General features: G+C 41.3%; 1 protein-coding gene and 1 long non-coding RNA gene across 7 annotated transcripts in view; one reads left to right on the top strand and one right to left on the bottom strand.

Moving 5' to 3' along the window:
- The window catches only part of LOC126868462 (3-phosphoinositide-dependent protein kinase 1), a 407,826-nt gene that overhangs the window by 124,760 nt on the left and 255,081 nt on the right, over positions 1-27,985 (bottom strand). For 3 of the 6 annotated variants that reach the window (XM_050623970.1, XM_050624053.1, XM_050624135.1), the window contains one exon: positions 8,952-8,999. The exons of 2 other annotated variants lie outside the window; for them this stretch is intronic. In XM_050623970.1, coding sequence (XP_050479927.1) covers positions 8,952-8,999 — 48 coding nt within the window. Of the gene's footprint in view, positions 1-8,951; positions 9,000-12,519; positions 12,602-27,985 lie in introns of all 6 variants that reach the window. One more of the 6 variants, XM_050624719.1, reaches the window with a different exon arrangement.
- The window catches only part of LOC126872092 (uncharacterized), a 66,063-nt gene that overhangs the window by 24,247 nt on the left and 13,831 nt on the right, over positions 1-27,985 (top strand). The window lies entirely within an intron of this gene.

The raw sequence follows: 27,985 nt of genomic DNA, 5'->3' as shown, positions 1-27,985 counted from the left end.
ATGTTTCTCTCTCGGTTTCTTTCCTGGGAAATCGACGCCAGCCATAACAAATTGATGTGAGATCGCGTTGACAAGCCTTCGCGTTCATCTTCCTGCGATTAAATCACGATGACTGTTTTGATAGAGAAGGTAACGACAGTATGACGACTAAAACAAGATAATCGTTTTCATCTTTGCAGTTTTCTGAGCTTGAAAACCACTCATTAGTCGTACTTCACCTTCTGCAGATTAAGTTATTTATAATTTGTTGCAACCGATAATTTTCTTTATTTTAATTTATCATTGATAATTTATTGTTCGTTGATCGAGATAGAAATAAAGGCGGGAAAAATTTAACGAAATCAAACTGGAATTTCGACCGATCGTGGGGAGACGCGATCGCGAGGAAGCGCGTCAACGGGAGTCGTAAATTCCCGTTACGATTCTAAGAATCGACACCGCGAATAGATCGATCCCCTGATTTCCGTTAAGACAATAGGGGTGGTTGTTGTGGTATAACGCTGCGATTAACAGTGTTATAAAATATACAGGGTGGTTGGTAACTGGTGGTACAAGCGGAAAGGGGGTGATTCTACGCGAAAAAACAAGTCGAAAATATAGAATAAAAATTTTTTGTTTGAGGCTTTGTTTTCGAGAAAATCGACTTTGAATTTTCGTTCGGTACGCGTGCACTTTATCACGTCTTCTTATAACGGATCTCACTGTAGATCGTTGTCTCGATGGAAAAATTTAAAAAGAAAAAAAAAAATTTTATTCTATATTTTTGACTTCTTTTTTCGCGTAGAATCATCCCCTTTCCGCTTGTACCACCAGTTACCAGCCACCCTGTATATTTCCAACAACTTTGCAGAATAACACAAGTTCGTAATTCCGCTGCTTACGATATAGGTGACGAAGAAATGGATTGCTCTGATATTAGAGAATCCGAGTAGAGATGTAGTCCGATCTGAATCACGCGACGTAACACAAAGCGTTTCCTCGTTGAAAGAACGTTGAAGAGCTCAATTGAAGAACTCTGAAAATATGAAACAAAAACACCAATTTTTTACTTGATTGAACAATAACCATAAGGAACATCTGGACTTGAAGATATTCTACAACAATTAAGGGCCTCGACGGTATAGAATAAAACTGTTTAGTTTTGAGACAATTGCTTAGGATTATTGCGGCCCGACTAATTATATTTGCACAGCTAGTGGCCGTCTTGACCGAGGGATGGATTCTGGTTTATGTAAAGAATTATCGGACTTATTAATCATAATAAAACTGTCATTTGACAATTTCAATATAAAATCCGCTTTTGAAAATATTTGCAGACAGAAATTTTGAAAAAGTTCACAGACATTTATTCTACCCAGTGACATAGAATATCCCCAATTTTCTTCACAATTTTTCATTAAACACAACAAGAGGAATGGAGCTTAAACTGTAAATTGTGTTTGTAATTGCCTTCCTACCTTTGTAGGTAGAGGTAGTGGCCTGATACTTTACTGAATGGGGTTTTCTTTGAGAGATCTGTCGAACGATATACGATCAGATCAAATTGGTTTGGCAGCACTTTTAACATGCTTATTCGGCTATACCCCTTAACGAGGACGTAACGAAACTGAAATTACTTTGTTGGGAAGATGCGATACCGTAAAAGTTTACGACATTCGATGGTACGATAAGCGTCATGCACTTGCATAGCTTAACAGGCCTCGTAAAATTCGACCATACCGGATGTCACCGCGATTTCCGAGAGAATCGTTATGTTTCTCAATTTCCTGCGATGTCAGTTGATAAAACCTACTCCGTTACTCGTGGCATATTTCGCGATAGTAAACACCATTCTGTTGGCTTTTAACTATTTCGAGGGTGTATTTAACGAGAATACAGAAAGACGAGTTGAGAGTTTCTTTACTTTTGAAAAATCCTTAACGACGATACGTTGAGAAAATAATTAAGAATAAAGAACGAGTTACTTCCATTTTGTTTTCTAAAGATTTTAACGTTAGGAGATAGTTCTATTTTGTTGGATAGTTCGCGTGTCTAGAATTATGCGTAGTCGTGATTGTTACGTTCTACGAGGTGACAAAGTGCGGTCACTCGAGTTGCTTGCATTACCATCCGAGATTCTGCGATTGTCTGCGCATCGTTTCCGATCAAGATTATGCGGAGAACGAGAAGAGACCTTAGCAACACAAAAACGGGAAGAGCGCTTCCTGTTGCTCCTCTGTCCCACGACCGTGACTCAATGACATTGTTCGTTATGAGTACGAATGTTCGAAAGAGCAGAATAACGAGTGCGCAAGAAACTACAACTCGTCGTTTCTTTTTTACGCGCTCTCGACTCGTGTACGATTCGTTCGATAAAATTCGATCGAGAGTCGTTTGGCTGGAAACCGACGCGACAGACTGTCTGTCCGGTAAAAGTCCAAATTGATCGTATACGACGGGGATAGCACATTAGCATAATCCAATGACTGGAGAATATATTCTCGGTTTCCTCTTATAAGCTTCAATCACGGAAATGGTTGACATACTTGCACGAGCTACGATGAATAATGAAAGATACAATATTGACAGCGCGCACGACAAACCATTTAATTATTCAAACTTAGCCTTTCCAGCAGATCTTCGCTTCGTTATTTAACAAACGCCGTCAAGGATATACCGAAACAATCACGAAGTCTCGTTAGAAAAAATTATTGTATCATTCATGAACTAGGAAACCTGGTGATTCTCAATGGTACAATTTACCTTGTCGAACGAAAATCAACGTTCAAATTCATTCAGGCTGATACTTTGATTCTTTTACGGTATGCGGGATTTTCATTAGATTTTTCTATTGTCATTTCCCTTCTAATATTTAATCTGTTAGTTCTATTTTTTACTTTAACCACGATTTTTATCTGAATCGTACGTATGGAGGAGAAAACGGTGGAGATCTATTATTCTTAGCAGAATCGGACATCTTCCGCGTTTATACGGAATTGCACAACCGTTTCCCGGTATCCTAGAGCTATTCGCGCCGTCTACGTCGTATTTTTATTCCTTTTTTCTTTTTTTTTTTCGCCGTGTTGGGGTTCTTCGGTTGGCGGAACAATACGTTTTTCTTAGAAATCTACGAAGATGGACGCGACAAGGTCGTCCCTTTTCTTGTGCATCCATCTTCGCGCATTTAGGCCTATTTATAGCAATACTAGGTAGAAATCTTTATGTAACGCCGCTAACGGAACTTTCTGCACGAAGCTTGATCCACTTTTCTTTCCACGCTGCCTCGACTAGAGCCGATTTCGGTTAATTAGCCGGCTGGCTCGCGCATTCGGTTATTATCTACGAGAAATTCCACGCGTGCCTCTTCTTATGTCGTATTAGGAGCTTGAACTTGTTGCGATCTAGCAATGGGAACACGATTGTTTGAACAAACAATATTACGCGATACTCGTTTCTTATTCTGTTTCTATTGAGTGAGAATCAGTATTTGACTGCTCTCTGTTCGTTGCCAGTAAATTTAAACGATTAACAATTTTTCGTACAGAATCATACCCAAACATCTACCAACAAATAAGATAATAAAGTTTGCAGAACCACTATAGCAGAAAATGTGATATATCTATCGTTATTTAAAAAGTTCATCTTCGAAATATTTTGGACAGAAGAAGAGGAGCAACAAGTCAGACATTCTAGCCACTTGCATAAAGAGATGGTATCCCACTGGGGGTAGCCATCCACATGCTATATTGCTATATCACTAAGCTATAATATTTTACCAAATGTCCTACTGGACAAATTGTAAAATGTAAATAAATAAATAATAAAAAAAAAACTTGCATAAAATATTCTACCAAATATCCAAATCGGACAAATTGTGAACATAAACAACTAAATAAAAAAAGAAAACTTGCATAAAGTAACCATATTACATTCACACTGCGAAAACAGATACCACCAAACATCTTTCTGAACGGCACGCACATAATACAAACAAGACAAGTCAAATACCTAGGACTCCACATATATACACGACTCACATGGAAACAGCGTATCAAATCAATAACAGACAAAATGCAGACAGCAAGGAGACAAATTCATTGGCTAACAAGTCGAAAATCCAAACTAAGTATAGAAAATAAATTACAAATATACAAAACGATCATAAAACCAATCTGGACGTACGGAATACCACTATGGGGAACGGCAACAATGAGCCATATAACCAAAATAGAGGCAATGCAAGCTAAAATTCTTAGAACAATAGTAAACGACCCATGGTACGTTAGAAACGAGGACATTCGGAAAGACCTGGGAATACCAACGGTCAAGGAGGAGATTAGCAAATGTGCAATAAGGTACAGAGAAAGAATAGCAACGCACACGAACCGGCTGGTACCGGAAACAATCAACACATCAAGCATAGAAAGAAGATTAAGAAGGAAATACCCAACAGATCTCACAAAGGACATAATCTAACATACAAACACTCACCACACTAAAGAAATAAATCAATCAAATAATAAGAAGGGTAACCATCCACATGTTATATTATTATACCATTAAGCTATAGATCTATTGTGTTTGTATATTGTTAATACTGTAATAAAACGTTGCGAGGACAAGAAAAGTGTGAAGCAAGACAAATGAAAAGAATCATTTAGTTCAAATGGTGAACAAATACCCCCTACCTAATACCTACCAATACTACCCCTATATAAGGGCAGTCCGAGTTCCTGTCAGGTCCAAAGCCTTGTCTTCCCTTAGAAGTGACTAGACGATCGAGTACAGCTAAATACCGACAATTGAAATTTTTCAAAATCTCGAAACGAATCTGGTGAAACATGAACATTCTACACTTGACGCACAAGAAGTTCCGAGATGGGGTTCGTGTTAAAGTGGCACGAGTCGAGACGGCTACTACGATGTGGGTACGGATAGAAGGCAGATGTAAGATAAACGAAGATCTCACTTCGACGTTGAACGCGCATCCCAGGGCGTACTGGCCGTTCAGGATACATTTGGTACCAGGAGCACTCACTGCAGTGCAATTAAATTTTCAAGGTGCTGCAATGTGGGTGAGAGCTGTCTTACTTCAAGAAACCGAGACGGGCTTCAATATTCTGTTAATCGACTTCGGAATAGAAATCCACCGACACGTCACAATGATTAGATTGTTGCCGCGGAAGTTCCAGAAGATGGCACCATGGGCCAGGAAGATCCGCCTGTTAGGTGTACGTGAACAAGCGAACCAAAGGACGATACATCATGTGATCCAAATCACTATGAAAGGACGGTCAGGAATCTTGACGAACATCGACTCTTCGCCAGGAGAAATAATGCCCGCGAAGTTGCTGTTGAATTTGAACTGGACAGAAGGCCCGAAAGACATGGCAAAATACTGGTTGAATTTGGGATACGTCGATCCGGAATAATTAGTATCTCTTGCGAGACTTTTATGTACATATTTGTATTTTGGTATATATATTAGTATTGTAACTGAATAAATATGAATAAAAGCTTAAAAATTGTAAACGCTCTTTTATCTTTCCTTGTCATTCATACGACAAGTCTTACGATATTAAATTTAAGATATCTCTTAAACTATTCATTTTTCAAATCAAGTACCTGTATACTCTTCTGTAGAGAATTAAAAACTGCATCGAATAGCGTCTAAAAATGTATCCTACTATTTAGAAAAACAAAGACCACACTCCAGTCTCGGAAATGCGACCACCTAGATATGATCTGCGACCGTCGTCAGATGTTCCTCACGAAATAAGACAAGTTCTATCTGAAACACCTCCTCCGAATAATGTATAGTTTGTATTTTACGAGATTATTTATTGTAATTTAATGTTATTTTTATACCATATTATTTTATATTTAGATATTCGGTATAAATTCGGTAAAATTTAAATTGTAAAATATAAAGCTATTAAGATCTGGACTTCGATTAATGAAAAACTTCTTTTCGATTGTTATCGAGTAGTTAATTGTTTGTGACAAGAACATTTAAACAGATTCATGAAGGTCTCCAACGAAGATTCACATAAGTTATTGCTTGCTGATGAATATGTCAATTTTTATCATTTGAACAGGTATGTAGCCACTGTCGTAAAACGGTATTTGTTCGGAAAGGTTTCTGGGTAAATTAATGTATTACCTGTGTTAATCGGATTTAACGGAGACGTCTAATGGAACTTGTTGTAGCAGGTAGAAAATGAAGTAAGGTAATGGAAGGTCATTAGAAATGCGATGTATGCATTTGAAACTCGTGAGAAATTGAGCATCATTGTTCAAAGAAATAAAGATGCGAAAAATAGGTTATAGAAAGAAACATAATGAGTTTACAGAAAAAAAATTTCGATTGATTGTGCTTTAATAAAAATTATAAAATTCTGGTATAAGAAGGACGTAGATACAGCTGCGGAGTGGGGGTAATGACCGCATGTGGTGACGCCTTGCGAACAGGTCAAAAATTGAAATTGCGTCTTAAAACTGAAATTGCACCTACACTATCTCAGCAGTAGCTTTTTAAATTAATGCAGTATGATGATTTTTTGTTAAATCTAAGGTATCTTGACGAGATATTAACAAATATCATAATCAATTCTATAAAAAATAATATTCAAGCCCAAAATTTTCAATTTTTTAATTTTATATTTTGTATATTATAGTGATCCGAGCCTGTTCCTGAATTGTAGCAAATTGCTCTTCGTTTTCTATCTTGTAGCGACATTTTCAGGTTGAAGATTCTAAAAAATTATAAGGATACGGATCGGTATGTTGAAAAGAGCATCTAATAACGGTATATTTATCTTAACGGAAAGCAACAATTGATATTTGACACTGGTGTATCAAAAACAAAGACTATATATTCTGCCTGTATATCGTCAACACTGTTATAAAACATTGCGAGGACAAAAAAAGTGTGAAGTAAAACAAACGATGAGCGAACAAGTCAGTGGAGCGAGCCATTATAGTGGCGCGTCGTAATATAAGATGACATTCGCATCGTACCTAAGAGGTTAAGGAACAATTTTCTACTTAATTTCCCGCCCTTGAGTCGACGCTTCGAAATCTATGTAGCTGTATTATATGTCTCTGGCGTGGAAATGGGACAAGGAGGGGAGGAGCGCGAGAGCAGGGGGTTGAAATACGAGAAACGTATCGCGTCTTCGTATCCCGTCGACGTGGTTCCACGTGGCTGAAAGAGAAGTTGCGAGCGCGAGGGCTGTGCACGGAGCGTAAAGGGAGCCGGTCCCGGTGCAACAAGTACGCAATTCAGGAAAGTTGCGCCGCGTCGATAAGGCAATTATTCGGTTGCGCCGCCTCGCAAGAACAATGCCTTTTGTCGGATGAGGCAACAACGGGTTTATGGAAGACGGGCAACGGGGAGAAGACCGTCTTTATGCGAAACGTAGCTAGATACCGGTATATCGAGAGGCGGAGGAGCTTTCTTCAGCCGGTGGCCGCCATTTGTCGACGCTACACCAGCCGAGTTTGGCGCAACATTTTTGTCGCAGTCGCATGCAATTCAATTTACCCCCCTTTCTCTTGAATAACTTTGAATAGCACACTGATATTATATAACGTGAATTTTGGTAATTCTGTGAGGCAATTCTGTCGATCGAGAAGCTCGTTAAGCATCGTACATTTTCGTTGACTTTCCCATTTTAATGTCATTTTATAATTAGACGCGAGGACTTCAATATGACGTAATTGGAAAGACTCAAGGGTCCTTTAAATATAACTAATTAAAAGGACTAAGTGTTTATTTTGAGAGAAATTGTGCGAGGTTTCTAGAAAGCTTTGTTCGAACGAATTGATAAAATGCTTAAAACGAGGTGATGAATGTAAAAAGTTAACTTATGGGTGGCACCTATTTTTAAGGAGAACGATAATTCGTGGTAATTTATTAGGAACTGTTGGTATTTCTTTCACAAATTGTTGTTCAATTTCGTGTCAACGCTATAAAGTTATAATTTGGAATTCTCTGTAGATGATGTATTCCTCTTGTTCGAAGAACTCCCCTCCCCTCCATCCTGTTGTTTCTGTTTGATGTTGGATTTATCATTCATGAATCAGTCGATACACGATTTTATCGGTGTCACGGTGTTGTTTAACAGGAAACGGAAATTTAACTTTCGACTCATGTCCAGATTAAATTTGTTTACAAAATAAGCCGTGATAAACATTAGAGTTTCACGAACACGGTTTATCGAGTTCAATTATTCGTTCGCTATAATTAGGGAAAACAGTGGAATAATATTTACTCGGTAATAACAGGAACGTTTTAAAATAACTACCGCTGATGTGATGTTGGAGAATTACGATTACAACGCTAGTCTTCCGTCAGACTAAACTTTAGTCACTAAACGAGAAAAAACAAACGATCTTCAGACTTTTATGTTTCTAACTGTAGCAGTTGAACTTCAAATATGTAGGTTATCGAGAGGCCTGCTCTTTGTCGCGTGCTCGCCAACAAAATCACTGATGCGTGATAAATAACATTAAAAAATAATTTATGTGATAGAAATTCCCGAATTCTTTCTCTATAAGGTGCTATTAATTTTTTTAATAATTTTATGTTCGTATAAAAAAACACCTTATCGCCGTCGCCTTATTCGTGCAATAAGCTCGTAGACTTTGTAGAATTTGCAAAAATCACTTAGTAAAATCCTGGAGGACGAGGTAAAGAATAAACGCGATACCTTGGAATTTGTCCTCTTGGCGACACGTGCGTTCATTTTGCGGCTTTCGAGAAGCCACGTTTTTCAATATCGACGCACACGATTGTACAATAAAGGTAAATAAGTAATCCCTATACAGTCTGCTCGAGCAAACGTGACTAGTTTTCTCGCGTTCGCTCTTTTGTCTAGCACGTTTGCCCGAACCGATCCTCGGGAAAACGTTCGACATTTACCTCGGAAGGGACAACGCGGAAATAAAGTAGCCTGGGCTCTACTTACGATCACGGAATTACATGCAACGCTAGAATCGCTGTCCGCGTCGGAATCCTGAAAGGAAGAACAGAAGAACGTGATAAATTAGATATTACTGTGTTAGGAAAGAAAGGAAAGGAAATTGAAAGAAAATCGAACAGAGATTCTGATTGAGAAGCGTGAACGAATTCTGTTTATTTGGGGTTAGTCGATGAACTTACGCTGTGGTTTATGATTGTGGTTTAAGTGGGAGATGGTGAAACTTACCTTTCGTTTAAGAAAATTCATTATAGCTTCGAAGAGACCATAGCGGTAAATTTAAGTGTGAATGGTAGAACGGGTATATTTTAACTAGGATCTTCAGTACCAAATAACTTAACAAATACAGTAGGCTAAAATCAAGGGACTTAATCTAAGTCCATCACTTCTAAAGATTCCTATCTTATCATGCGTAAACGTAGTAGAAGTGTTATTAAATAAAGTTATCATAGAAATTGAAGTAATGGGCTTTGTGACGCGCTACTGTTTCAAGACAATAAAAAGTGATGAAAATTTGCTTTTGCCCTGACCATAGCAGTCTACACTGTAAATACCTATCCTTTCAGCAAAGCGTTTAGTCGTATTCCATCGAATCGCAACTAGACACCCGCGGAGGATCCGTGAGTGCGTGCAAATAAGGATCGCGGCGGACGCAAGCGCGGCGCAATTCGACGCAACTGAACGCGATTCAAAGTGGTAAGGAATGGCCTGGAATGTATTTTCGGTGCGGCTGTGTAGGCAGATAATAAGGCGAGGCAACGCGCAATAAACGGATTTACGGTGGTTCGCGGAACGCTAAGATTTCGGGAACCGATTTCGCGGACCGGTTCGCGGATCTCAAACAGGAACGGCTTGGACAAATCGGCTCGAAATCGTTCCCAGCTTCGTTGAAATGGTCTGAAACTTCTTGAATAACGTGTCAATGACTCAATGGTGTAAGCATCGAGGAAGAAAATAAGGCGTTGGAGCCATTTACAAAACGTTTTTCTGTTAGAGATCGGTATTTATTTCTTCTGTTTTTCTGGATACAATTTTCAAAAGATTTCATTTTATCCGTAGCTACAATTCCACGGAAAAGACAAGATTTTTTCAAGGAATAACTGCCGCTTTTGCGACGCGGTAAAATGTGGCCGCGTCTAAAAATTGATTTGCATCGGCAAACGATGTGGCCGCGCGCGTTTAACCGCCCGCCGTGTGGCTTTCGTAAATCACCGCGCGAATGACTTCCCGGAAAAAATTGGCCGCTCGTTTGTCGGACGCGAGATTGCGTAAATTGAGTGGCTCTCGATGAACGCCACTCTAAAGTCTTGACCTCGTTGTAAAAGATCGCACTGCTTTCGGGGAACACGAATTCGCGGAAAGAAAACACAACTGTGCGCGTTTTCCTCTGATTTTAGACACCTTCCCGACCTCGGTTCGATGTATATCCGAAACTTCCTCGTTTGCTTACTCTCCGCGTCTGTGTTTTCACTGCTTGACCCTCTTTACATTCCAAACATATAACTTTTAAGGCTACGAGCTGATGACGTAATTCTTAGAAATCTAATTACAGTGTTATCACGGTACATTAAACGACAGAGATGAATTTACTTATTCCGTAGGCGAAAGCTCGAGAAACTTTCGTATTCAAAAAAGAAAAATTTGAGGTATCTCGTTAGTTCTTTGTCTCAGATCACGCGTTACTTTCTTTTTTTTTTTTTTATTTGGAAGAATTTTACAACCAATTCTCATTGAGAATTATAAGTAAATCATTCTGGCGTGATACTATAACTTGAATAATAAGTGTTTATCGTACGTTTGATTCTACGCGTTACTGTTTCAAATTTTTTCGAATCTGCAGAACGATAGGTGAATCGCTCATCCCTACTTACGAGACTATGTTTACGAGACTCTATTCGTCAGCCATTGTCGTGAAAAAAGTTTGAAACGAGACCTGGCGTGTTCCTCGAAAGCGACACGAACACCGATTCCTAGATGTACCCTTGCGCGTTATCTTTCGCAACTGGTTTCACTTATGCAAATAATTCTACGGTAGAGAAGCGGGTTGCGAACGTGTCGAGGATCCGATTGCAAGAAAATTAATTATCGCTGCCGGCTTTATCCGATGATCGGCTCCGTCGATAGATTTATTCGTCCTCGAGCGGAGAAAATAGGTGTTTATTTTACGAGTTGCAAACACGGGCGCCACGGCGGCGAATTTTTCGACGGTTGCAATTTACCGGATGACAAACGACTCGTGGAAGACTCGTTCATTCCTTTGCATTTTTAATGATTCTGCAGAAGCATTGTTACTTTAATGTTACAACGAAAAACGTCTAGTGTACATCGGTGGAAGAAGAAGTTGCAGCCATTTCTTCGAAAACTATCAATCTTCTCGAGCGAAAGCTGAAACAATGGCAAGAATCGCGGACGATAAATCAATCTTATCGAAAACAAATTCTACTAGAAACGAAAGCTGCTACACGTTATTGAAGTCGACTTCGGTTCTACGGATAAAACAATTTTGCAACTCATCAACGGCACTTCGAGCCGCGGTATTGGCCAGCGGTAGAACAGAACTTCGGTAACGACGTTGCACCAGAAAATATCAGGCCACGATAAAAATGCAGAAAACGCGCAAAAGAATCGACCTCGTTAAAACTACTCGCTATCCAAAGCAACCGAAGAAAGAAAGATGGATACCTTAATTACCATACGGTTCATTAAAATTCGCAACAAACACAAAACATTCTACAAGCGTCGCGATAATAAATCAATCTTGATACACATCAAATACTAGAAAAAATTAAACACGAGCTTAACGACGAACCAGAGTTCGATGAATTCTCCACTAATCTTGGCTGCTAATGAAACCATCCTACGAAGAAACCCGATGATCTATGCGGTAGATTCTGAAGAACCTTAGCGAATACACGTAAACGCCTCTGGAGGGAGCTAACAACGCACGTGCGCGCGCGGTGGAGAAAGCGGACACGGTCGAAATAAAGATCGAGGCCCGCGGATCCGGATAATCGGATGAAGCCGTCTGGCCGTGCTCGGAGGCCGGCGCGGCGGTGGAGACGTGATGGATGAAAGGTGTTCCACTTATGTGGATTCCGTTGCGCGGGATGATGAATGAACCGCGGCAGCCGGAGGCACTCGAATTTCAGCATCGGACCACGAGCAAAGAGCAAAGAGAGCGTGGATCTACGAGACAACGACCGCCGTGATTTCCAGCGAAGACCAGAACGGAGAACAGCTTTCTGCGTGTTGGTCAGGATCAACTTCTAACTGAACAGACACGTTTTGATAGGTAAAGGGGAGAAAAAGCGATGGACTATTTTTACCCAGACATTTAGAAATTTGGCAAAATTAATTTCCGATCTGCTAATGGAAATTCCGCGGTTCAATAATTTGTCGTTTCAATGGATGATATGTTAGTTTGAATGTTAGTCAATTTTGAAAGAACCTATGCAGATAAATATAAATAGTTTCGACAGAGAGGTTTGTGAAAGGTTCTGACGAAAGTGACGAATTGTTAGTACACCAAGTACGAGATCGAAATTAATCAACTCACGCAATTTCATTTCCAAGATTCGATGTACCAACGTTCCTCGGAGGGCCAACTTTGTTGTCACGAGTCGCACTTCAACTGAAAGCTGTCGCAAAAAGTATTTGATTATATGTTATCGTTATACAAAGACAACAAAGTCGCGAAACAACGATAGAAGAACGATGCTCATTCAATTACAATCGCTACGCTTTACGAAAACTCGCGTCTAATCTTCGAGTAAATGCAATTACGCAGCCAACCCCTATTCCTCGCTAGAATCCCACCCCGAATAATCAACGAAAAATCGCAACAGACTACGTTCAGCCTACGTATCCATCATCGCCATAGTGACCAGTTTGTGTGCCGTAAATTATTTTCCGCAATCGTCGAATCTATTTCGACGAAAACTACCCTCGCGTGAGGTTTCGCTGCGCGAAAACGATCCGTCAAATTATTCGCCACAACGAACGGATCGCTACGGTGTCTAACAGTATCCCTCCTTTGATGGCGAAGGAACTACGAGTAAGGCTTCCCCATTATTGCCGGAAATTCAGCATTGGCTTGACAGATTGGTTGTTCACGCAACTTAGCATAGCTGAGGTGTACTACAGGCTGCGGAACATGTCGTCGCGACCCGCTAAGGTTTCAGTATTATTGGCTAACCGATAGGTTACCGTGTCAATCTGTCTAGACTGACGCGTGTCGCGTGATCGATAACCAACTGCTCGCACTAGTCCGCCTTGGATCAACTTCATGACGAGGAAAAAAAATCTTGGGGCCGAAGATTCTGCGGATTATGTTTAGCATTCTCGATTCTTAAATCGAAATAAAAATGTCTACCTACTGTTTGAAGTAAATTGTGGAGCAACGTTTAGAATCGAAGGACTGAGGTTGATCGAGTACTCCTGATCATTGTCTTATTATGTTTTTGGATAGGTAGAATTCAAAAGTACATTGATTTATTTTATGCTAATGGCAGTTTTTGCCAGCATTAATACTTCAAGACGGACAAAGTTTATTTTCGACTGGTTCTTTGTAAAACGCCAGAACAATGAAGGCCAAACATGTTGTTTTCCATCCTCTGTTTGCTGCAATGACGCACGTCGGTAAAGACACTTCGGAGAAACGCGAGATGAAACGCGTTTGGAACTTTGGAACACTAAGATCAAACGAGTTGCAGCGACAATGTTGCTTTCACCTTGGCGAATGAAACAAACGTCGATTCTTAGCGCGAGGAAAAGTCTTTAACGAAACAAAAGGAGAGACCGATGGAAATACTTAACAGAGAAGATATTATTTGAAACTTATGATTCAGTTAGAGCTTTTAGGGATGATTTACGAGCGAGGCATTTAAATTACGCCGTCCATTTCCGACAGTAAACGAAAAAGGGGCGGATATATTTCAGGCGATAAGGCAGAAAATTTTATCATAGTTGGCCAGATTATCGGCCAGTCATACGCAGGGCGAAGATTGAAAAACATTTAACTGGCCGAACGAGACGGAGATAAGTTTAAATACCGACGAGCATGCTATTCAAACAGAAGGCAATGTCGGCAGGCGCAAATGCCTCGTTAAACATTTTTGACAAGCCAGCTATCGGTCCGCTTAAAGTATACCCAAATATTTTAGACACACTTAAGCGCGTCAAAATATCAAGAAATGAACGCGTCACAACGTACTCGATATTCAAGAATATTCCGTAAACGAGCAGACGAGGTGAAAACACGACAGAAGGGGTCGTGGATGGTGTGCCAAAAATAGAAAGCCGAGATTTTTGCTCGATTCGTGGCCCGGTCGCGAAAACAAACATCCGTGTACGAGCACGTTAAAAAGAGACGAAAAGGAACCGTTAGAGCAGATGTAAAAAAGAAAAAAAACATAGAAAACAAGGAAAAGCGAATGTGGAAAAATACAAAGAAATCGAGAGATTTAAGTTCAGAGAACTGGAGGAACGTTAAGAGGCGACGCGTCGTGTTTTTTTTTCTACCAGTTTTTCCGGATAGAACGTGATCCTTGACGGGATCGTTGACTGAGAGTCATTGGAACGATACATCACATGGTTGGAAAGCCACCGATGACGTAATTCATAAATATTCCCCGATAATTGGCATCCTCCATTGGGATCCGCTTTCTCCCCTCTGACCGCGTCCGGTGTCCGGGAAGCGCTTAAGAGATTAAACCGGACGGTTCAAAGTTCTTGTCTCCGTGTAAACACTTTAATGGAGGCCAGAAGCGGGTGTGCACCTGTTGCGTCGACCGCCGTGACCGAAAAATATTTCAAGCCCATCGGCCGTCCTACCGCCTCGCACGGAGTCTTGCTTTTTACCGTGGCTGGCTATCTGTTCGGTCTGCCGGTAAAATTTTCTCGAAATCGCATGTTCGCTTCGGTTGCAGCACACCCTTCGAATATCTTTTTACGGGGTTGCACCGAAAGATACAGAAATTCGTGGTGATCGCGGATAAAGAGGTGGAAAATAAAGTCACAAAGGAAGCTATAAATTCACGTGTTTCCCACATTCGTCGTAGTACGGGGAATTCGGTAATCCAGAGATATCGATTTCTCGAATCACAGCTAATTCCTAGATAGATTCGTAGATAGAGATATCAAATGTCTCTTATTTTCAGCACGATTGCGGTAATCGACGTTTCGAGTCGTAAATAATTCATGTGACATCGATTACTTTCGAGGAAGCGTCCAAGGAGCAGAATTTCTGGCGATTCTCATCGACGATGTTCGATCGCGCCGTAAATTTCCTCGTTATTAGCTTTCATTATCTACTGCGCGAGATCTCCGATGTTTATTCGCCAGGATATTTGAAGAGCGAGGAAAAAGGAGGGAACGCAGATGTCCGATCCGTGTGTACATATATCCGATCGCGCGACAAAATTGTAAACGCAGAAATTATGCAAACGGAGAGGCAGATAATTCTCGTATATTTATAGACGTAATTACACGAAGTGCTTTTTCCCCTCTGGCGGAATAATTTACGATGATTCTTGTGAAACCGCGATCCGCGGTCAAACGTAAATCACGCTCTTTTCGATCCGTCCTTTGTTCGTTGCGGCCGCCGTTATGTATATTTCTTCTACGGTAACAATGCGAATGATGCAGCAATAACTGTAGATATATTATTTATCACTAGCATCTTGCTTATGAATAATTACGTAATTAATTAGCCGTAATCCGAACGAGGTACATAATTTCAATGGTCAAAGCGGAAAACGCGTGCGTAATTCGCCATCTTCCGGAACCAGCAAAACCGTTCTCCTTCGAGAAATGAATTGCACCTTCGAGAAATGGTAAAGTAGAAACGAAACGGTGAGAGAAAATAAAAAAAAAATGCGGGGGGGGAGAGGGGAATCGCAAAGGATGAAAAAAGCGATTCGCGTTGTCACGTGAAGAACAACAACGCGAGAGTTTGGCGATGATGTAACCGCGAGCATTTCTCGACTCTCGAGCTAATCGCTTTTTCGACATTCGTCGTTCTAGTAATTGGAGGCATTAGCCCGGCTGATAAATCGATCAGTCACCGTGCAAAAACAAAAACAACCGAGACTTTCAGATTAGTAGCGAATATTTGAAAGGAGAATCATGATCTAAATTTGTTGCGACGATCGAGTTGTTTTCGGACTAAGAAATGTTATGCCAGTGGGCTTACCAACGTCACGGTCGAGGATTGATCTTCGATCCAACAAGAAAACTGTCAGAGATGTATGAAGACATAGGAAGAAGAGAAGTGAAAATTAAGAGGGACCCAACGATTATTTCGAAATGATAAATCATCCAACAACGAAACCGGTTCCAGTCGATTTATTGACGATTACAATACGGTATTTCCAATCAATGAATTTCAGAGTACGGTGAATCGTAATCTCGTAGACAAATCATCTGCGTTGCATGCCCAACTCCTGATTTTGATACTTCATGGAACGCGTTGCACGTTCCTCGTGTGCATGTCGTATCGTGTGCTTGTTGATACCTAAGTGTTAATCGCAGATTGTGGTTACTAGCGTTTAGTAGGATGACTCTGGAACTTCTGACAAGTCCCTGAAAAATTATTTACAGTCAAGTATTTTTATTTGTAGCTCATAGACTAGAGAAATTTATATACTGTTGCACAATGATGACTAAGATTTGATCCAGAGCATTGGTTTATCGCGTTCCAAGGTAATTTCTTTGAAAGCGTATGACAACAATCTGAATCTGGAATCTCACGACGATTTCAATCTCCTTTTCTGCCAGTCATCGTAATTTAACGTAGTAATTTCGTCGCTATGCGTATAGATAAGACGAACATAGTGGTCTTGCTGGTTACGACTTTGCTGATATTCCGCTACAGCTATCGATAGAGAGCGAACGTCATGGCAAACGTTGATGACAAACGCTCATCATCGAGCGGCAATTATCGTGCAAAATCGCTCGGGAAATTAATTTCGTTGAAGCCGTTCGTGCTCGTGCCTCTCGATAATACATCAACTAATAGACCAACAAAGCCGCTATCGCCGCGAGATATCGCTGGCCATGATCGTCATGAAAAGTGACGTGTCGGGATCAACGCGATAAGATCTTTATTGTTCGACGACCACCGGTGCACTTTGCCCGATACCAGCCAGTTAGAAAGCACCGTATAAAATGCGAGATTAAAGTGTTTTGATCGCGACGCGTGCTACGCAAATATTCGCGCAAATATTTTGACCACTGAGTCAACTACTGAGACCCTTCTTCTTTCTTCTGTCTCTCAGCTTTGACCCTATATTTCATAAATATGATGTTTCGCGTGGATTCCGTATTTTTTCACCTGATCTCTATTGACTCGATTTATCATACCGATATAATTCATGTCGCGATACGATCGATCTTATCCACTCTATTTATATCGATAAGATGCGTTTGTTTTGCGCGTAAAAGTACCTAAAGTCGTATATTTTTGTTTCGATTAGCAGGTCTAGAGACGCAGTAGGATTCTTTGTTTCAGAACCCGGCGATATTTCCGATATCATTATTAAAATATGCTTGAAAATATTCAAGACGTTCGTAGCCTGATTTGCAATTCACGCGTCATCGAAATAATATCCGAGGATTCGTGACGCGATCAACGACGAACGTCAACGGAACTTAATTACTTATGATTCCTTTCGATTAACATCTGGATTACGGAATTTTCCAATAGGACGTCAAGCCGATGATCCCAGAATGATATTCCTCCATTGGTAGCAGTTGTCGTCGGGTGTGCAGGATTAGTACAACCAACGAACGAACCACCATAGGTAACAATCGATGGAATATGACGCAAACCTTTGTACGGCTTTCAGTTGGAAAATCTTCCGGAAGTTCTGTTATAAACGATCGAGCGACATTTCGAGACTTCGGCTAGAAAGAAATCTATTATGTATGAACGATTTCAAAGAATTAATTAGTAACGAATTCCACGATAATTTATGCAAACGTATTCCGGGACCGAAGTTGGCCATGCTTCTGCTATGCAACATTCCTGCATAATGATATCCAGAAAAGCAGAACCGATTGACGCTTATTACATAACGTTCAACTGGAATTCCGGATCGCAACAAGTAGCGTGATAGCGCGACTGTTAAATCGGCAAATTAACTTGAAACGCACGCGCGATTTCTGTAATCGAACATCGCGTTCTTCGACTTTAAATATTCACAGAAATTACAGAATTCCATTACTCGAATATCCAAATGTTATTAAATTTCCTTTCTTCTTTTACCAATTAATCGATACCTCGATCTTAGCAGCAAAACAACAACATCGAAGACTCGAAAAGCGGGAAACGCGCGTACGCGTAAAAGTTACTAGCCGTAAATTTCCGCAATTGTTTTTACAGAGCAGCGTTTGCGGGTTGCCGAGGATCGACAGACAGGTCGATCGTTCGCGCTATTGGCTCGTTTCAGTCGGCCATTCGGGGATTCGACTCGTTTAATTTCAGGACCGAGTTCGCGGCTCGTTAGCACGCCCGGAAAATCTGCAAACAACCACGCTGGAACTTTTCAGCCGCGATTAATTCTCTGGAACCCGACTCTTCCACTTTCTTGCTCTCCTTTTACGATGTATCGATCGCTGACACCGCGAGAAACGTCTGCCACTGAAACTCTTCTTGGTGGACCTTCCGAGTCATTTTATTCGACCAACTTCTCTTCCTTCTATAAAACTCTGCTAAACGAATAGATCGGACGTATACGATTGGATATCGATGCGTTAATGAGATCGATCGTTAATTTTAAAAGATAACTCCGACATAGCTAACTGCTGACGCTCTGTTGATATATAAACGAAGTTCCATTATTTCATCGTGGAACCGATAAGGATGGAATCGGTGGTAGATTACAGAACTGGATAAATGTTTACCGATGTTTGTCTACACGACACTGTTAAGAAACAATTTTATTGACAAATTACTGACATTCCTCTGTACAAATAAGATTCGGTAAACAAGTAACAAATAACAAAGGAATTTAATATGAATGTAAATATTTTCTGTTTCAATTTTCAACCCATCTCACTATTCCCATTCAGCCAAAGTTCAAAGTAGAAGTAGACGAACAATTTCCACTCCGTTTTCTCCTTGCTTCTCGACCACCGTTCTACTCCAGGGGACGACGAGTAAACATCTACACCGGTGCGCTAACAAACGTTAAATTCTCCACGGAAAACGGTAATTTGGAATCGACTGGCGCATAGGAACCAACGAGGCGAAAAATTAGATCGAAGGCTAAAGAGTGGGTAATTTTCATAGATTTTCACGGTGAATCCTCCGGTGCTATTTTGCCTCTCGCAAACATGTCTTGCAGCATGAGTAGCGTTCACGGCGACATCCATTATAAAATAATCTAGCCAACCGGTCGCCGTGTAATGCCTGCCCTAAACGCCATGAAAAATGAGTTACGACAAGAGAATTGTGTAAGCTTGCAATTATGTAAATAGACTAACGAGGACAGAGATATGCGCGCCCTCTTCCACTCTTTTATCGGACCTCCCGCGTTTTTCTCGCTTTCTTCCTCGTCGTTTCTGATCCCCTGATGCATTTTTACGCGTGGTGCGTATCGTCGTTAAAATAGTAGAGAAAGAGTGAGACTTATGGGGGCGTATAAGCAACAACCGGGAGCCGTAGGTGACGTAGACCGTAGAAGGTTGAAAGAGCATTGAGAGACAATAAGGTTGGCTGCGAGTAGGTGGCCAAGCGAGAAGACGTAGGCGACTACTAAAGCAAGGACGTTTCTAACTATTGCGGTTTCGTTGCTAGATTGTCGTATGTACGTACGTATGATCTACGCGTTAGATGTATAATATAGGATAGTATAGAATAGGATAGTACGTATAGAATACTCGGTTTTATCGTCGAAGAATAGATTTGTTCAGTGACGCAAAGCACGATACTTGGAAACAATCGTTTCAAATTCCTGTCTTTGTCCTATCGTAGAAATCAGAGACTCTATTTTAAACTTTTCGTGAAATTGTCTATCGAAAGTATGTTAATATCCGGTATTGGACAATTTCTATCATTCCTATTCTCGTTGACGTTCTCGGTCAAACTTCATCAGCAACGTTCTAACATCTACAATTCTACGTGTCTTTCAATAGCATTTGGATAATCATTTACGTAATCGTTCTCGGCCACAAGTCTTTCATAGCTTAACTTCATCGAGAAACGACGAGTTTCGAAGTGAGTTGACCGCCACTTGTCGAACATTCGTCGAGTACGTGAATCGAGCATCGGTGAACTGTGAGTCGAAGTTCGGAGACCGGAATCACGAAAATCCAACGGAGTTTGGATGACGGTAAGTCGAATATCGGTGAGGCTGACATCCGGTGCCAAGTTCGTTCGACGATCGGATCGAAGAGAATCCGATCGGGCGTCGCTGTCAGAATCCGATCGCATTTGCATACAATCGACCGTTATCCGGCTGCTGGCAGGCCAACTAATTTGCATGGTACGTCGCGCTATCGTCACCGTGGCGTGTTGATGACCGATGGAATGCGCGCTCTTGGAAAACGTTGTTCTCTGGAAAAACGGCGCCCACGCTCGATCTCCACGCATCGTGCTGTGTGACTCGATCAGCCACTGTTTTTCTGGTAGTTTTTCGAGCTCGTTGCATATTCAAAATCAATTGGCAATTCAAGGTCGACCACGAATGAAGCCAAAACAGTGTTTTGCATTCTTCGTCCTTAAAACAAAATCATATGGCGAAGTAAAGATAAGGGGCAAGGTGACAGAGTGTGCAGTTAAATGATATTGCAGAATTTTCCCCTCCATGGGCTCGAGTGGTCGATTGGTTTTACACGCACGTTTGTTCGTGGAAACATGGATGCAACGAGAATAGAAGTTTTATTTTCGACGATAACGGTGCGTTTATTTCTGTCCGGGAATAATAATGATTAACGAGCGGAATTACTCGGCCAATTTTCTGAATTAATAGCTCGTAATTTATTTTATTTTTAAATTCATAATAAACAACGTCGCGTATAAGCTCGCCTCGTTTCGTTCTGGATCCATGTAACTTGCAACTTTCTTCCACACTCGAAAGAGCAACCGGTTTATCCAGTCCGTCGAAAAAGGTTGAAAGGAATATTTAGCTTCAACGAGAACTTCGCATTCCACGAGATTCAAAAGTATTGGATATTTCTGACTACGAGTCGTGTATATCGGGCGTCGTGTTCGCAGTGCCTTTCACGAAACGTGAACCATCGAACGGGAAACGATATTATTGTTCGGTAATTAAGAATAGAAACCGGTGAAATTCGTTCGAGATGCCGTTTAATCGACGTCGGATCGACGATTAACCGCGGTTTCGTTTCGGTCGCGAACGATTGGAAACCAAGTGGAGAAATTCGCGACGAAACTGGAGTAACGCTTGCTCGTGCTCGCTCTTGTGTTCGCGCGCGCGCGCCTGTAAATACGTAGAGAAGTGAAAGTAGAAATGCGCGGGTCTATAGAAAGTGACATTATGCAGTTATGCGGGAACGAATACAAATCATAAAAGTAAACGAAGCCCGCAATCGCGTTTCGCGTGGTTTCCCATTCTATAAACAAAACACGAAACGACTGCTTAGCTTTGGGTTAATCTTATCAGCCGGAACGTCTCAGTACCGTGCGTACGCGTTGATAACGTATCATACGCTCGTTTATATGCACTTGGGTTGACAAAAATGAGTGAGAACGCGTTCGCTATTCAGCTGGATCATCGTGGAAAACCTGGTTGTTGTTGTTTGCGTTCGTTCGAGACACTAGACAATAAAGAAGAAAAAGAAAAGCCAGAAAATGAATTCGCGAGATAAACGAATCAGAATGGCTGTGACATCGATAGCGTGATAATTTCAAACGATCTCGACAATAATTCCGTATCGAGCATCTCTAATACCATTTACCTCGACCATCGACTATGGAGGAGAACTTTGGAAGAAAGTTTCGCGAGCGCAAGTTTCCCTATTTTCATTCCATTCATCCTCTTTCCCTGCCATTTCTCTGTCCCTCGCCATCCATTTTTCTTTCTCTGCTGAAATTATTCGGTCATTCGTCCCATCTTTTCGCAATGCCCGTGTTTTCCCACTTTCGTGAATGTACCTCACGCGATTCTCTAATTTTTCCTCGATCATCCCTGTCATTTTCTCGTCGTACGATCGCTACGAGAATCCACCGCTCCTTTTTAGTGGATCTTGTGTCCAATTGGAAATCATTTCTGCGGAGAAGCATGTCGAGGAAGGTCGATCATAGAAAGTAGAAGATTTACAGGATGCGTAAAGGAATTTGATTTCTAGGAAGGGACGATCGATGGTCGAAAATTTGATCGGGAGTCGAAGAAACGAAGTTAGACCTTCCTGAAAAGGTTTAGATTCGTTTTGGAGTCGGTGAACCAAACTGAGTCTTCCGCCCTTGCAATCAAGTTTGCACGACGTTACAGGATATGCATGAGATTTTCCAATATTTTATTTCGTTTATCGGTCCCGTGGGCGCAAAGATTGCGTTTGTTGCATTGCTTGAACGTCGCCCCTTCGCCTGGACGATGTAAACGAAATTATCAAGAATTCTATGGAATCAAGGACTTTGCGCAAGCAATACGCGAACGTTTACCGATACGTTACGATTGAAATATACCAGAACACGCGAATAGGAAAACCATCGTGAGTGAAATATCTCTTTACGAAGACTAATTGTCGATGCCAGTTTTTGTAATGCCTGGTCGATATCTATAACAATGAATAAAGCTATCGAGCCGAGAGATCGCCTCGAGCGATAAAACGGTAAAAACCCGCGCTCATTTTAATTTTCAACGACGCGGCGTACCAATAATTCATTAATATCGATACTAATTGCAAATGTGGAAACCGCGAAGCTTATCGACGGTGGGTAATAAATTTGCATCGTGATTATACCATGACCCCGTAAATATTTCATTAATAATGCTCTCTTATTGCAGAGGAGCTTCCCGAACGTACAATACGGTTGACATTAGATAACTTAATTTCTTTTTTTCGAGGTAACACATCGTCAACGACGTATCTACCTATTCAGCTGGACGATTCGTATCTCTCAAAAGTGTTATTTATCGTATTTTCTGTATTCTATAAACATATTCCAAGAAAATAGCTCACGTAGAAAAAACAAGGAAAATATCATCGAGCGATAATTAGCTAATATAACAACTAAAATAAGGAAACTGACGCACCACGATAAAACATTCGAAGAAAATCATTAATGTATTAAGCGGTTGTTTACGTCTGGTCGAAATTAGCAGTTCGCCGCAGCGGAGAAGAAATCGGGAGGAAAACGACGAACCACGGCGAGAAGGGGAAGAGGCCTGGACTTGAATTCAAATCGTGGAACATTCCGTTGGAACGGATCCTCGCCGAGACAACGAGATTGGTGGCTTTTTCTTGTAAATTTCAACGACGTTACGTCACAGTCTGGATTTAGCTTCTGGATAATTTGTCCTAATGGAGCCATCGTTCCTTTCTCTCATACAGTTTCAACTCGCGGATGGATCGGGTGTCACTGTCAGCCGTTGAAATTAATTTTAGTTTTTATATAAATACCTTTTCCTGTTACGGAAATTGCTCGATCATAGAGAAGCAGAATGTTGAAAATTTCTTCTTAATTTCCATATTTTGTTATCGCAGTACCACACCTTTAACCATAAAAGTTTGAAGATGTTAATGTCGACAATGTCTTTGTTCGCCGTACTACAGGAAACTTTGAATATGAACTTTGTTCAGACACTAGATGTGAAGGAGCAGAATTTGATAAATTGAACCGTAAAGTTTAGTTTTAAACGAGATATGTCTCTCCGTAGGCTCAAAACTTGCATACAAACTTCCAACACGATATCTTGACATAGTTCACGAATATGAAAGAACGTTAAACAGAAAAACATCCGACAAAATTTACATTTTTAAATTACATATTTCTCAACAACGCTAAGATTACGCGAAACCCTGAAAACATTCGATTTGCCAAAACTAAACGGACCGTTGATTTTTCCAAGATGTCCACCAGACGGGTCGCGTTGATGGAACTTACGGTTGGTTTTCTTCGACGATCTTCCAACGACAAACTGGTTTGCGAGGCGATTACGTAGCTTCCGAAAGCCCTTCTCGTTCGTGATGACAATTACCGGACGAGCTTATCGCGAGGCACGGAGAGAAGCGGCGAGTGAGATTCTCTTCCCCGGGGCGGCGACTCTTCAAAGGGATACGCAAAAGGGGTGACAAAAAAGGAGAAATAAGAAACAGACGTTTTCTTTGTTTACCAAGGAACGTTTTGTTCCTGCCCTCGGGCCAACGCAACAGAGGGAGGTGTTTAATTTTTCGCACGCAAACCCGCTGCAGTCATCCGTACCACGTTCGAAATTGTCGTGACAATGGTGTTTGCTCGGGTTTACGGCGAGCATTGCGAGCTACTCCTGATCGATTTGCTTCATTCATTTCAGAAAACAAACGAGCGTAGGGGTTAATTATCGCGGTGAAAGAATAGCGTTCTGTTGTGGTCGGAATGAGAAATGTATTGGTTTAACTCGATAATATATCTGTCACCCATTATTGAAATAAAAGAATGATCGGGTGAATAGAATAAAGTGGGTGATTGAAAGTAGTAACAACATTTTTTAAGAGTTGCTTGAAAGTTGAGTATCTCTCGATCAGATAATTATTCGCATTGCAACAGCGTAACGCGTGTTTCTTTATCATTACACGAATCCTTCATTAATCCAACCATCATCCGTGAAGGAAATGTAGATACATATCATCGAAAAATCAATAATCTCGCTGTCAAAGAGAAGTTACAGAAACAAGCAATGTACGATGTAATTGCATCGCGATGAAAACTCTTCGGTGCATCCCCGATGTTGATTATCTTTGTACAACAGAATCAAAGCTCGAATGCTGTATCAATGATTAATCCTTCAGGGGCTAAGCCACGTTTCCGTTGGCACATATTTCTTTCCTCGTACTTTTCTCCATAACTTTTTAGACAAGAATAAGAAAGACATTCATTAACGATCTTTGACAATAATCGGTACGAGATAACTCGAATCTCTGTGGAGATATGAAAGGTCATAATGGATTCCTTTGTAGCACGTTTCTCTATGTAACATGTCAGATACACCCTGAAAAGCTAGAAAAGTGGAAGTCTACGAGCTTGACTTCTGTTATCTTTATCAGCCCTTTTGTAAGCAACAGAATTCTCATTATCAGTATTGTTTCTTTGATTTCATTTGATATCAGAAATGACTGTTTCTTTCAAAACCTCGCAACCAGGACTATTATCAAATACAATCAACACAAAGACCGTACGCTCGTATCTAGTCTTACGCTTGGGTCATGCTTATCAGTGCATGTTCGAATGAATATGTCATCCATCGAGAAAGATAAAAAGGTATCTATCTATTCCGATATTCTTTCGATTAGCTACATTGTATCGAGACTTTTAGCTCCTCGATCGTTTCACAGTTCATAGCCATCTGTCTCTCTCGTCTTATGTCTCTCCTTGGTTCACATCAACCGTGGAAAGAAAGTAAAATTTCCCCGAGCAATATTTAACGTATTTCACTGGAGGCAGCCAGTCCTGGGCGAAATCCTTCGTATCGTGGTCCGATTGCTTTCGATTTCGCGACGATTTCGAGGGTGGAGCCGGCGGCGAACAGCAGCCACGAGTACCGTCCAGGCATTTCGGGAATTTTGCCAATTAAAATCGACGAACGAGAGTGTAGGGGGGTTGGCCGATCGGTGGCCCGAGGCCCTCTCGATGTAAACGGTACTCGGAGGAATGTCCTTGGGTACGGCAGTTTCGCTAATTGAAATCGATTACCGGGCCCGGGGGCATCGTTTTTCCGTGGCACGCTCCCTGTTCCCCCAAGGAGGAAGCCGGCTCACAATTACCGGGCCACTCGCTCCGTTGCTTCCCGGGTATTCCCATTTTCCGCGGAAAGTGCTCTCGCGCGCGTTACGTCCGATCCACGCGGTCGAATTAACTCGTGTTTTTCCACCTTCGAGTCAGCCCCGCGAGACATCTGTCGCCACCACCTTCTCGCTGCCGGCTTTTTTTCTTTTTCCAAGACTCGTCGCCTTTCGATTAACCTCGAAACTCGTTCGAGAGGAAAAGTCGTCTGGTGTGCTAGAAGGGATAAATATTATCTCGAAGAAGTTATTCGACGATGGATGGATAACGTGATCGGCAATAAATTGAGCGTAACTTCAATTGTAATAAACGAAAGTGTGTTTACTAATTAAATCGTAAATTGGGTCCATCTAACTTTAATAACGATCGATAGCGTGACTTCGTAAGATTTCGTGCAAAGATCATCGATTCATTTCAAAATGAATACCTTCTGTCTTAGTATACGAGTAATACTAATATTGCTCGTGGTATCTAATACAAAGATCGTTTTACGGCGCGCAAGCCAAGTATGCCACAGTACACGAAGAGCGTTTCGTGGCAAGCGACCATAGTCGTTCGCAATAGCGAAAGGGTTAATAAGTCTAAACCGTCCATTAAAGGTTTCCTTTACGAGAAGTGGTTCCCTAATTAGGTGGCGTTAGGACCAGCATCAATTAGAAATGGTCTTTAACGAGAATTTAAATGTCCACTCGTCTCATCGTTTTCCTACAATGTTCAACGATATGTGGGCAAACGGTGTAATTTAGGCATCGACACAAAATCAATAACCCTCCTCCACTACTGAACAAATAATCGTATTTAAGAATTGGCTTAAAAATATTCCGTGTGTAGCCGAATCTCTCTTCGAGCCAATGACGAAACAATTGAACGTAGAAACGAAGATTCGCGGTATTCGAAATTCGAAAAGACGAGAGTATCGAGCGCGAAGGCGAGGTTAAGCGAGGCAATTATGCGGAGAGGTCGGTGGCATCCTTGAACGCTTTTGCTTTATCCCGCGATCTTAGCTAGAGCGCGGGGCTTTGCCGGCGTTGACGATGTGCTTCGAGCAACTGGTGTCCAATGACGGGGCGCAAAGGCAAGGACCTCTTGAATGTACTTACATTTTGAACCTTACATATGCTCACCTTCTCGAGCAACCCATCGTCGCGGTAAGCTCCCTGCCTGCCGCTTCCTGTACACCGATAGCTCGGCTCGCATTCGTGTGCCTGACAAATAGGCGAACCTGAATGTGTGCGTGCTCCTGCTCCGTGTCTACGTAAACCGTATCGCTGGAAAGAGAGGCGAGCTACAGAGATGAAGAAAAAGAGGGAGAGAGAGAGAGAGAGAGGCAGAGGAGCTGGTTAATCCGCACATGTGTGATGACAATCGTGAACCACCTGTTGAACGGCACCGATACCCAAGGCACCTCTTTACCTGGCCTCCGTTACAAAAGGAAGCCTCGAATTTCGATCGGACACGATCGAGTACTTTACTTTGCCCGACTTCTCTCGATTCGCATCGGTTCGATGACTCGCCCATTTCCTTCTCCAATCAATTAATCTCTGGCTCTCCTCGACAAATCGGATTCAATCTGGATCGATTCGACAAAACTCTTTGATCATCCGCTTTGTACCTGCTTGAAGGAACTGATTTGTATCGATCGTTATCTTTCGTTCGTTTATCGAAATTGAGATATTTTAAGGAAATAATTATAATTCCGAGAGTTTTCTTCGATTAGCACAGCTGAATGCTTAAGTGGAGGAAACTACCATTTCCATTCAGAGGACGAACTTTAATTACAGTTTCCAAGCTTGTTACGTACTGTTCTACGTAAAACGCAAACACTCGGCACGAAACATTTACGAAAATTAATACACATTGTGCTACTCGATTTCCGTCTAAATAGAACGAGTCCACAGACTCGTGACAATTTTGAATATTAGCCGCTGTACGGATCAAACGTTGTAACTTTGGTCAAATTCGACGTTACTGAGTGTTGCAACCTTCGATATATTCTTAAAGGTCCTCCGACTACTTAAAATAGATCGTATCGTATACAAAACGAAAATAGATTGTTAAATGGAAAGTAGTGGAAGTC

Source organism: Bombus huntii, chromosome 1 (genome assembly GCF_024542735.1).
Source record: "Bombus huntii isolate Logan2020A chromosome 1, iyBomHunt1.1, whole genome shotgun sequence".
Lineage (NCBI taxonomy): Eukaryota > Metazoa > Arthropoda > Insecta > Hymenoptera > Apidae > Bombus > Bombus huntii.
This window is presented reverse-complemented; position numbering and strand designations above follow the sequence as displayed.